Here is a 12,490-nt window from a genome sequence, read left to right on the forward strand (position 1 = left end):
GAAGCTGAAACAACCCATTTCTGGGTCTCAAACCAGGAGGTGGGATGTTGAGGTGTCAGTTGGTTTGTGGGTCAGGCATCCTTGGATGGATGACAGGGCTAAGGATGGACTTGGAGCAGGATCCAGGGATTGGAGTTGCAGCTCAGGTAGACTTGGAATTTGGGGACTGGCTCAGGGACCGGCAGAGCAGGGTGGGTGCTGTTGGATGGAGACACATCTCCCCCAGGAATGTGATGGTGTCCTGGCAGCCTTATTGTTAAATTAACGAGATCTGATGCACCCCCAGCCTAAAACCTTTCCTTTTCCCCCTCTTGCTCTGCAGGGTCTGCCAGAGGGCGAGCACTCGCACCCCAGCCAGCCAGTCCGCAGCAAGACCCCGCAGATCCCGCAGGATGCCAAGGGCGCGGCGGCGGCGGGGCCGGAGCAGAGCCACCACCCCGCCGTCAACAGGCACGCGGCGCAGATGGACCCCCACGTGCACCTGCAGAGGGCACAGGGGGACTCGGGCCAGACCTCCTACCCCTCGCCCGTCGCCATCTCCGTCAAACAGGAGCTGCCGTCGCCGCACCAGCCCCCGGCGGTGCCCAAGCAGTCCATGTTCATCCCCAGCACGTCGGGGCCGCCCCTGAGCCGCCCCGAGCCCCAGGCCGGGCTCAAGCAGGAGCCGTCGCCTCACCCCGTGTCGCAGAGACCTGTGGACATGGTCCAGCTGCTGACAGTGAGTGTCCATCCCTCGCCTTCTCCCGGTCCAGGGAGGAGTCACCGGGTTCCGTGTCTCACCTGTGGCACCAAACCTGACCTTGCTTGCCTTGAATGCTTCAGGTCGTCCATCATCTGACTGGGTTGGGGCTGTTCTGTCCCCACTGGGTTTTACACGTGGTCGCTGTTCCAAGTCGGTTTTAGAGTCAGCTGTTTCCTGGAAAAGTTTTCCTGGGCAGGGAAGAGTGGTGGTGGATTTAATTTGATTAACACTCTTCCAAGCCTAGAAAGTGAGGAAGAGGAGGGAGATAGGAACAGGCACTGATGGGGAACCACCAGGGGTTGTGTCCAGCACTAAATGTCTCCTGTATAACCTCCAGCAACTCTTCCCTTGTTATTTCTCAATTTTTCCATTTGTAAAAGAGAAAACAGCATTTGGCAACAGCCTCGTGCTGGGTGGGAGGCTGAGGGATTGGGATGATGGGATCCACCCAGGCGGCTTGGCCAGCTGGAAGGAAAGGGGCTGAATTCCTGATTTAGCAGGATTTAAACCAAGCCTGGTGTGTAGGGAAATGATCAGGTGTTACATGAAGCTCCAATGGAAGTATCGGAGGCAGCAGAGCAGCTTAAACGGCATTTTGGATCCCCCTCTCCTTCCTTTGTGTGTAACACTCCTCTCCCTCCCTTCCCAGAAATACCCCATTGTCTGGCAGGGCCTCTTGGCTCTCAAGAACGACACGGCCGCTGTCCAGCTCCACTTTGTCTCTGGGAACAACGTCCTGGCTCACCGGTCGCTGCCGGCGCCGGAGGGGGGGCCCCCCCTGAGGATCGCGCAGCGAATGCGGCTCGAGGCCTCCCAGCTCGAGGGCGTCGCTCGGAGGATGATGGTGAGGGTGGGAACGGGGCAGGGGGTGCTGGGGAACGGCTGATGCCCGAGTGCTGGGGACTGGGTGGGTCTCAGCAGCTGCAGGACTGAAACCCACCAGTTCTACCACAGAATTCGGCTGCTGGCAACGTGTTTTCCCCACCCAGAGGGTGGTGGGCACTGCCCAGGCTCCTCAGGGCAGTGGGCACAGCCCCAAGGCCGCCAGAGCTCCAGGAGGGTTTGGATGATCCTTTGGGGCACAGGATGTCACTCTTGAGGATGGTTCCTCTGCAGGGTCAGGAGTTGGACTTGGTGACCTTTCTGGTACCTTCCAACTCAGCATGTTCTGGGATCTCAGGAGGATTAGGTTGGATCTCAGGGAAAGACTCTTCCCCCAGAGGATGGTGGGCACTGCCCAGGCTCCCCAGGGCAGTGGGCACAGCCCCAAAGCCACCAGAGCTCCAGGAGGGTTTGGATGTTCTCCAAGCATAAGGTGGGACACCTGGGTATGGTTCCTCTGCAGGGTCAGGAGTTGGACTTGGTGACCTTTCTGGTACCTTCCAACTCAGCATGTTCTGGGATCTCAAGCTGTGCCAGGAGGGTTGGGCTGGATCTCAGGGGAAGGTCCTTCCCCCAGAGGATGGTGGGCACTGACCAGGCTCCCCAGGACAGTGGGCACAGCCCTTGAGGCTGCCAGAGCTCCAGGAGGCTTTGGGCAACACTCAGGGACAGGGTGGGATTGTTGGGGTGTCTGTGCAGGACCAGGGGTGGGACTGGATGGTCCTTGTGGGTCCCTCCCAGCTCAGGATATTCCAGGATTCTATTTTGGGATTCTGGGAATAGCACTGGGATTCCTTCATCCTGGAGGGTGTGTAACTGATTGCAAGTGATGAGCAATTGCTCTTGCTTTGCATTCATGGAAAAGGGAATGGTGAAGTTTGGAAACCTTTGAAGTCACCCATCCCTCAGCCCTGGGACAAATTCCTGCTGGCTCCAGTGTGTCTGAGGAAGGTGGAACGTGGAGTTCAGCTGGCTGTGGAGATCTATTTTCAGTGCTTTTCACCCTCTCCTGGGCTGGCCCTGTGTTGAAATCACAGAACCCCAGAATGATTTGGGGTGGAAGAGCCCTCAAAGCCCACCCAGTCCCACCCCTACCATGGGCAGGGACACCTCCCACTGTCCTCCAAGTCCTGTCCAGCCTGGCCTTGGACACTCCCAGGGCTGGGGCATCCACAGCTGCTCTGGGCAACAAATTGCAACATCAGGGACTTTAAAGGAAGGATTTTCCCCCCTGGATAATGGATGTATGGCAGGAAGACACCTGTCCCTCCACCATTTAACCTCCCACGTGTCCTTCCCTGGCAGGTGGAGAGTGACTACTGCCTGCTGCTGGCCCTGCCCTGCGGCCGCGACCAGGAGGACGTGGTCAGTCAGACCGAGTCGCTCAAGGCTGCCTTCATCAGTTACCTGCAGGCCAAGCAGGCTGCAGGGATCATCAACGTCCCCAACCCCGGCTCCAACCAGGTACGGCCCCACAGACCCCGGGAGCACCAGGGATTGGCCAAAGAAATCCTGGGAGCACCAGGGACTGGCCAAAGAAATCCTGGGAGCACCAGGTATTGGCCAAACAAGCCCAGGGAGCACCAGGGATTGGCCAAAGAAATCCTGGGAGCACCAGGGATTGGCCAAACCAATCCTGGGAGAACCAGGGACTGGCCAAAGAAATCCTGGGAACACCAGGGATTGGCCAGAGAAATCCTGGGAGCACCAGGGATTGGCCAAACCAATCCTGGGAGCACCAGGGATTGGCCAAAGAAATCCTGGGAGCACCAGGGATTGGCCAAACCAATCCTGGGAGAACCAGGGATTGATTGACCAAACCAACCCTGGGAGCACCAGGGATTGGCCAAAGAAATCCTGGGAGCACCAGGGATTGATTGACCAAACCAACCCCGGGAGCACCAGGGATTGGCCAAAGAAATCCTGGGAGCACCAGGGATTGATTGACCAAACCAACCCCGGGAGCACCAGGGATTGGCCAAAGAAATCCTGGGAGCACCAGGGATTGATTGACCAAACCAACCCCGGGAGCACCAGGGATTGGCCAAAGAAATCCTGGGAGCACCAGGGATTGGCCAAAGAAATCCTGGGAACACCAGGGATTGGCCAAACCAATCCTGGGAGAACCAGGGACTGGCCAAAGAAATCCTGGGAGCACCAGGGATTGGCCAGAGAAATCCTGGGAGCACCAGGGATTGATTGACCAAACCAAATCCAGGAGCACCAGGGATTGGCCAAAGAAATCCTGGGAGCACCAGGGATTGATTGACCAAACCAACCCCGGGAGCACCAGGGATTGGCCAAAGAAATCCTGGGAGCACCAGGGATTGATTGACCAAACCAACCCCGGGAGCACCAGGGATTGGCCAAAGAAATCCTGGGAGCACCAGGGATTGATTGACCAAACCAACCCCGGGAGCACCAGGGATTGATTGACCAAACCAACCCCGGGAGCACCAGGGATTGGCCAAAGAAATCCTGGGAGCACCAGGGATTGATTGACCAAACCAACCCCGGGAGCACCAGGGATTGGCCAAAGAAATCCTGGGAGCACCAGGGATTGATTGACCAAACCAACCCCGGGAGCACCAGGGATTGGCCAAAGAAATCCTGGGAGCACCAGGGATTGATTGACCAAACCAACCCCGGGAGCACCAGGGATTGATTGACCAAAGAAACCCCGGGAGCACCAGGAACTGACCAAACCAACCCTGGCAGCACCAGGGATTGACCAAACCAACCCTGGGGGCACCAGGGATTGACCAAACCAACCCTGGGAGTACCAGAGATTCATTGGCCAAACCAACCCTGGGAGTACCAGGGATTGGCCAAACCAAACCTGAGAGTGCCAGGGATTGACCAAACCAACCCTGGGAACACCAGGGATTGATTGGCCAAACCAACCCTGGGAGTACCAGAGATAGATAGATCAAACCAACCCTGGGAACACCAGGGATTGATAGACCAAACCAACCCTGGGAGCACCAGGGACTGATTGACCAAACCAATCCCAGGAGCACCAGGCACTGACCACACCAGCCATGGCAGGGTGTGTGTCCTTCACCAGCAGCTTTGCTTGGGCTTCTGCTCCAGCTGCCTGTTCTTAGTGGTGAAACAGCCCCTGTCAGATCCCCAACCAAACACATCGATGGATTGATAAAATCACTGAAAACCAGCCCCAAAAAACCACCCAAATATGTGTTTGGTTTGTTCCCAGCCCAACACCTTGGGATGAAACCCATTGGTCTGTTCCCAGACCAACACCTTGGGATGAAACCCATTGGTCTGTTCCCAGATCCAGAGCTGGAGATGAAACCCATTGGTCTGTTCCCAGCCCAACACCTTGGGATGAAACCCATTGGTCTGTTCCCAGATCCAGAGCTGGAGATGAAACCCTTTGGTCTGTTCCCAGCCCAACACCTTGGGATGAAACTCAACCCAACCCATTTCCCACCTCTCCATCTCCAAAGCAGAGTCCCCGTTTCTTCCCCACATCCTGATTTTTCCTGGACACCCAGTGTTTTCTTGGGAAACACATTTGGGTTGGGTGCTGTGGAGTGTTTGTTCCAGGTGTGTTGCTGGTCACAGAATCCAATTTAACCCGTGGGTGTCATTTAATTCTGGGTGTGAAGAACCCAGAATGAGCTGTCAGTGCTCAGAGCAACCACTGGAATGAGAATTAATGGGAATTTCCCCCCCTTTCCCAGTCAAACCAACCATCTCCCACATCCCATGTGTGCCTTCTATTTTCTACAAAACCAAGGGGAAAAAAAAGCCAGTTTTTAAAAGATTTCTCAGCCTGGGTTGTGTCTGATCCTGGTTTTTGCCTCCCCACAGCCTGCCTACGTTCTGCAGATCTTCCCACCCTGTGAGTTCTCGGAGAGCCACCTGTCCCGCCTCGCCCCCGACCTCCTGGCCAGCATCTCCAACATCTCCCCTCACCTCATGATCGTCATCGCCTCCGTATGAGCTGGTTACCACTCACTGACTTTTGATTGCTTTCAGTTTTTTTTTATTTTTTATTTTTGAATTTTTAATTTTTTTTTTTTTCCAAGGCCCTGCAGCAAAAAAAAAAAAAAAAAAAAAAAAAAAATTACACACACACAAAAAAAAAAAAAATAAAAAGCCCACAAAAAAAAAAATATTAATTTTCAAATCAAACTAAATCAAAAGAAGGAGAGAAGGTTTGTGAAACAAGAAAAATGCTGCCAGAAACCTCCTGCCCGACCGGCCTCGATCAAACTGTATGTTTACATGTTGCTTTAGCTTATGGACAACTGATGCACTCAGCAGGTGGACTGGGCTTGGGCTCCTGTGCCTCCTTTTTGGGGAAAAATACAGAAAAAAAAAACCCACAAAAAGAAAAAAAACTCAGAAAAAAAAAAAAGAGAGAGAGAGAGAGAGAGAGAGAAAGAAAAGGATGGCTTATTTTTTTTAACAAAAAAAAAAGGAAAAAAAATGAAAAAAGAACCTGAACTGCCTTTGCACTAAATTAGTGACTCGGACTTTGCACAGTTGGAGACGCTGTGACCTTCTGGATGTCTTGACACACATGGGACTGCGTGGACCTTCCACAGGGACTCTGCTGACATTTGTGGGTCAAGGAGCATTTCACACAGGCATTTTTTATTTTATTGGTTGTTTCATTGGTTGTTTTTTTTCTTTTTTTTTTTTGTTTTTTTGTTTTGTTTTTTTTTCCTTTCGGGGTTATTTTATCCGGATGTTGAACCTTCCTCTTCCTCCACCTGCCCCTGCTGCAGCCTCTTCTCTTCATCTGGGATGTACAGTTTACACTGAAAAAAGCAAGAAAATACAAAGCAAACAGAGAAATACAAACACAAAAGGGAGAGCTTTTTTTTTTTCCTTCCCGGTGGGATATGCAGAACTCAGTGGGTGTGTGTATATATAAATATATATATAATATATATAAATATATATAATACTGACTTTAAAAAAAAAAAAGAAAAAAAAATCAAATCCCCACAACATACATTTTTTTTTAATCTGTGCCAAAAATGTGTTTTCAGAGAAAAAAAAAAAAATCTTATTTTCATACTCAGACTTTGTATTGTCACTCATTTGTAAGTGCCGCTTCATTTAAACATCCCCTCGTCTCATCAGCTGTGGAAGTGTTATACACTTGTACAAAGACTGCCCGGCCCTCGCCTCCCCTGACACTTAATTAATTTATGGAACTTGGTTTTTGGTTTTTTTTTTGTTTGTTTTTTTTGGTTTATTTTGGTTTCCTTTTTTTTTTTTTTTTTTCCTCAGCGCAGTTTTGTTTTGTGTGTCCATTGGATTACGAACTTTATTAAAAAATACAAAACATTTCTGCGCCCTGACCTCGTCCCTCGGCTGGCTGGGAGTGGGGAGAGGGAAAAAGGGAGGTCTGGGGGGCTCCTGGGAGGGGTCACCCCTTTTCCTCTTCAGGAAAAAAAAGATTATTTTATCAGACTGAGCCAAATCTCTCTTTGTTTCCCTTAATGTGTTATTTTAAATAACTGAAAACAAAAATCTCAGGGTTTTCTCCCACTTTGAATCTCACTCTTAACTCCTTACCCAGAATTAACTCTGAATTTTTGATGTTCATCAGCCTTTCAGAAACAGGAGTCAGACTTGGTATTTTTCACTGGATTTCCACCCAAACCCTGCCGGGTCCCCCCACACCCCTCAGTTAATCAGTGCTGGTGCAGATGGGCTGAAATCAAGCAGGTATGGTGAAAAAGGAGATTTAGGAGGGGATTTGGGGTGTGGACCCCAAAAACTGGGGGAGATGCTCCCCCTGCCCCCTCCAGGCCCGTGGCAGGGGGTGGGAGGCAGAGCAGAGCCTGTTTTGGGGTTAAAAGGGGGCAAAAAGAGGCTGTTGGTGCCCTGGGGTGGAGGTGGGTGCTGGGACACCCCCAGTCCCAGGGTCAGGCCTTGGACATCCCCCTTTGCCCCACAGAGGGGATGGACACACGGACACAGATGGGGCATGGACAGATGGACACGTGGATTGTCAGGGCAAGGGGTAAAGGGCCTGTCCCTGCTGGTTTTGAGTGGGGCCTTTGGGGCAAAAAGGGCATTTTTGGGGGCAGTTCTGGGGTGGGTGTTGAGTGAGCCCCTGTTTGTGTGTCTGAGACTGTGCAGTGTCCGTGTGTCCGGCTGGGCTGGGGCTGTCTGTCCACCCAAAGCACTGGGGCACCCATGGATGGATGGATGGAGGGAGGCAGGGAGGGAGGGGTGGGTGGGTGGGTGGATGGATGGATGGAGGGAGGGAGGGAGGGAGGGATGGGTGGGTGGGTGGGTGGGTGGGTGGATGGATGGATGGATGGATGGACGGACGGACGGATGGATGGATGGATGGATGGATGGATGGATGGACGGACGGACGGATGGACGGACGGATGGATGGATGGATGGATGGATGGATGGAGGGACGGACGGACGGATGGATGGGTGGGTGGGTGGATGGATGGATGGGTGGATGGAGGGATGGGTGGGTGGGTGGATGGATGGGCAGATGGAGGGACGGATGGAGGGATGAAGGGATGGATGGATGGATGGATGGATGGATGGATGGATGGATGGATGGATGGACGGACGGACGGACGGACGGACGGATGGATGGATGGATGGATGGATGGATGGATGGATGGATGGAGGGATGGATGGGTGGGTGGATGGATGGGCAGATGGAGGGACGGATGGAGGGATGGATGAATGGATGGATGGATGGATGGATGGATGGATGGATGGATGGATGGATGGATGGATGGACGGACATCCAACTGGACAAACATGTATGTCCATCTGGACATGCTCATGCCCAGCCAGGCCCTCCCTCTGTCCCTCCCTCTACCCACAGCCATAAATGCTCAAAAAATGGATTTTTCACCCCAAAGGCCCCTCCAGAAAACCAGTGGTTTCACACTCTTGCCCCCCTCCCATCCCCCTATCCCAGTGTCTGTCTGTCCAAGCCCCGTCCCTCTGTCCATCTCCCACCCCAGGGCACCAGGAAGGGTCTGGTCCAATCCCAACTCCAATAAACGGACAGTGGGGTGGGGCAAGGATGTGAAATTGTTGGTTTTCCAGAGGGGCCTTTTGGGGCAAAAAAAAGTGCATTTTTGGGGCATTTATGCTGGTGGGTGGAGGAGGGGAGTGTCCAACCAGGCAGGAACTTGTCCATCTGTCCAGGTGGACATCCAAGTGTCTGTGTGTCCAGTGAACGTACAAGTGTCCGTTGTTCTGACTGGATGGACAAATATCCATCTGTCCAGCTGCACATGGGACAGTCCTTGTGTTTGTCTGGATACTCCCCCACCCCGTGTGCAGCTGCTGGACGTATGGACAGTTCTGTGTCCAGCTGCCGGACACACGGACGGTTCCATGTCCAGCTGGACACACAGACAGTTCCATGTCCAGCTGCCAGACACACGGACAGTTCCATGTCCAGCTGGACACACAGACAGTTCCATGTCCAGCTGCCGGACACACGGACAGTTCCATGTCCAGCTGGACACACGGACAGTTCCATGTCCAGCTGCTGGACACACGGACAGTTCCATGTCCAGCTGAACACACAGTTCCAATTCCAGCTGCCGGACACACGGACAGTTCCATGTCCAGCTGGACACACAGACAGTTCCGTGTCCAGTTGTCGGACACACGGACGGTTCCATGTCCAGCTGCCGGACACACAGACAGTTCCGTGGTCAGCTGGACACACAGAGAGGTTCACACCCAGCTGGACTCACAGGTGGCTGCACATCCAGACACATGGACAGATGGACAGATGGACAATCCGCCTGGAGGTACAGATGATGCCTCGGCCATCTGGACACACGGACAGTTGTAGACCCAGCTGGACACACAGACAGGTCTCCATCCCTTGGTCATGTGGATGGCTGCACGTCCAGTGGGACTTACAGATGGGCGTGTGGGTGGATGCACGGACAGATGGACAGCCAGCCAGACACACGGACAGGGGCCTGTCCAGCCAGATGAATGGATGGGTGCATGGACAGACAGACACAGGGACAGTTGCACACCCAGGTGTGTGGATGGTTGGACATGGAGCTGGACAGATGGGGACATTCAGTTGGAAAGGGGAATGGCTGTGCTGACAGACGGACACATGGATGGACACACGGACAGTCACATATCCAGCTGGACAGATGGTTGTACATCTGGCTGGACACACGGACACTTGGATGTGCAGCTGGACAGACAGACACCTGCCCACCTGGACCACCCCCCCCTCCTCCACACATGGGTATAAATGACCCAAAAATGACCTTTTTGCCCCAAAGGCCCCCCCAGAAAACCGGCAGTTTCCCACCCCCACCCCCTCACAGCCCTTGGTCGGGCCCTTCACCCCCCCCAGCACTGTCCGTGTGTCTGTCCATGCTCTGTGTGTGTGTCTGGAGCTGGGACAGGGCCAGAACCTCCCCAGCACCCCCGGGGTGGGAGATGGTCACAGGGACTGACACACAGACAGGCCATGGACAGACGGACATGGGGGGGGTTGGAATCGTTGGGTTTCCAGAGGGGCCTTTGGGGCAAAAAAGTGCATTTTTGGGGCCTTTATGTCCATGGGAGGGCTGGGCTGGGCAGGTGTCTGTCTGTCTGTCTGTGTCTGTCTGTCTGTCTGTGCCAATGTCCATGTCCAGCCAGCTGCACAAATGTCTGTCCAGCTGGATGTGTGACTGTCCCCGTGTCTGTACAGCAGCTCTAGACACGGACAGGGCACGGGAGGACAGACACACGGACACGCCCGCCCAAGGGAGGGGGTGGGGGTGTGAAATCACAGGTTTTCTGGAGGGACCTTTGGGGCAAAAAAAGGTCATTTTGGGGGCATTTATGCCTCTGGGTGGAGGAGGGGAGTGTCCAGCTGGGCAGGTGTCTGTCTGTCCATCCAGCTGCATGTCCAGGTGGATGCACAAGGGTCTGGCTGGATGGGCAACCATCTGTCCAACTGTCCATCAGCACAACCATCCCCGTGCCCAACTGGACATGCTCCCGTCCGTCCGTCCAACTGTCCATCAGCACAACCATCCCCGTGCCCAACTGGACATGCTCCCGTCCGTCCGTCCAACTGTCCATCAGCACAACCATCCCCGTGCCCAACTGGACATGCTCCCGTCCGTCCGTCCAACTGTCCATCAGCACAACCATCCCCATGCCCAACTGGACATGCTCCCGTCCGTCTGTCCAACTGTCCATCAGCACAACCATCCCCGTGCCCAACTGGACATGCTCCCGTCCGTCTGTCCAACTGTCCATCAGCACAACCATCCCCGTGCCCAACTGGACATGCTCCCGTCCGTCTGTCCAACTGTCTGTCCAACTGTGCAGCTGGACTTGTGACTGTCCACGTATCTGTACAAAGGTCCGTCCGTCTGTCTGTCTGAGAAAGATGCTGTCTGTGTGTCCAGCTGGGCATGTCCCTCCGTGTGTCTGCATGTCCAGCTTTCAGTGTGTCCATCTGTCCAACCATCTGTGTGTCCTGCTGGACATGCCCCTCTCTGTGTGTCTGCATGTCCAGCTGTCCATGTGTCCATCTGTCTAACCGTCTGTGTGTCCTGCTGGATGTGCCCCTGTCCGTGTGTCTGCATGTCCAGCTGTCCATGTGTCCATCTGCCCAGCCATCTGTGTGTCCATCTGCCCAGCCATCTGTGTGTCCATCTGTCCAACTGTCTGTGTCCCCCGCTGGACATGCCCCTGTCCTTGTGTCTGCATGTCCAGCTGTCCGTGTGTCCATCTGTCCAACTGTCCATGTGTCCGGCTGGATGTGTCCCTGTCCGTGTGTCTGCATGTCCAGCTGTCTGTGTGTCCATCTGTCCAACTATCCGTGTGTCCGGCTGGACATGCAGCCCCGCTCTGTGACCCCATGCCCTGTAACAGGTGGGATGGACTCACGGACAGGAGCACTCCCAGCTGGACTCACAGACAGGAGCACTCCCAGCTGGACTCACGGACAGGAGCACTCCCAGCTGGACTCATGGACAGCTGCGTGCCCAGACAGACAGACAGACAGACAGACATAGTGCCCTAAAACTCTCCCGAAGGCCCCTCTGAAAAATCAGCGATTTCAGCCACCCCCTGCCCCCACCCCTGGGCAGGATCGGGCCCTTCACTCCCCCCAGCACCATCCATGTGTCCATCTGTCCGTGTGTCTGGAGCTGGGACAGCCCCAGGCTGGGAGATGGACATGGGGACTGGTGCAGGGACAGACACACAGACAGTGCATTTTGGTGGGTGCAGGAGGGGAACGTCCAGCTGGGTGGGTGTCTGTCTGTCTGCACATCCAAGTGTCCACAGGTCCAGCTGTACATGTGACTGTCCGTGTGTCCAGCTGGATGAGCCCCTGTCCATCTGCCTGGATGTCCATCCATCTGTCCATGTGTCCATCCAGCTCTCAGAGCCGCCCTCCCTGTTCTCAGCTGAACGTGCCCTTGTCCAGCTGGATGTCCATCCCTGGAACTGTGTCCAGCTGGATGTCCATCCCTGGAACTGTCCGTGTGTCCAGCTGGATGTCCATCCCTGGAACTGTCCGTGTGTCCAGCTGGATGTCCATCCATGAACTGTCCGAGTGTCCAGCTGGATGCCCATCCATGAACTGTCCGTGTGTCCAGCTGGATGCCCATCCATGGAACTGTCCATGTGTCCAGCTGGACATGTCCAGCCTGTCCCTGGACGCTCCACCCTCCCCAGGGTGCCAGGCTGGGGCACAGGGATAAGGACAGATGGACACACGGATGGTTGTCCCGGTGGGCACGAGGATGGACACGTGTCCAGGTGTCCGAGTGGACGTGGAACTGCATGTCCAGCCAGTCACCTGTCCATGTGTCCCTGTCACTGTCCAACCCCCCATCCAGGTGGCTC

At 54.5% G+C, this 12,490-nt stretch overlaps 1 protein-coding gene across 2 annotated transcripts in view; it reads left to right on the forward strand.

Annotated features, from left to right (window-relative positions):
* Nucleotides 1-7,082, forward strand: part of SPEN (spen family transcriptional repressor) — an 82,752-nt gene extending 75,670 nt beyond the window's left edge. For both annotated transcript variants that reach the window (XM_071575760.1, XM_071575761.1), the window contains 4 exons: nt 323-718; nt 1,392-1,586; nt 2,930-3,088; nt 5,462-7,082. In XM_071575760.1, coding sequence (XP_071431861.1) covers nt 323-718; nt 1,392-1,586; nt 2,930-3,088; nt 5,462-5,593 — 882 coding nt within the window. In that variant the 3' untranslated portion in view covers nt 5,594-7,082. The remainder of the gene's footprint in view (nt 1-322; nt 719-1,391; nt 1,587-2,929; nt 3,089-5,461) is intronic.
* Nucleotides 7,083-12,490: the final 5,408 nt, after the last annotated feature.

This window comes from Pithys albifrons, chromosome 22, assembly GCF_047495875.1.
Source record: "Pithys albifrons albifrons isolate INPA30051 chromosome 22, PitAlb_v1, whole genome shotgun sequence".
Taxonomy (NCBI): domain Eukaryota; kingdom Metazoa; phylum Chordata; class Aves; order Passeriformes; family Thamnophilidae; genus Pithys; species Pithys albifrons.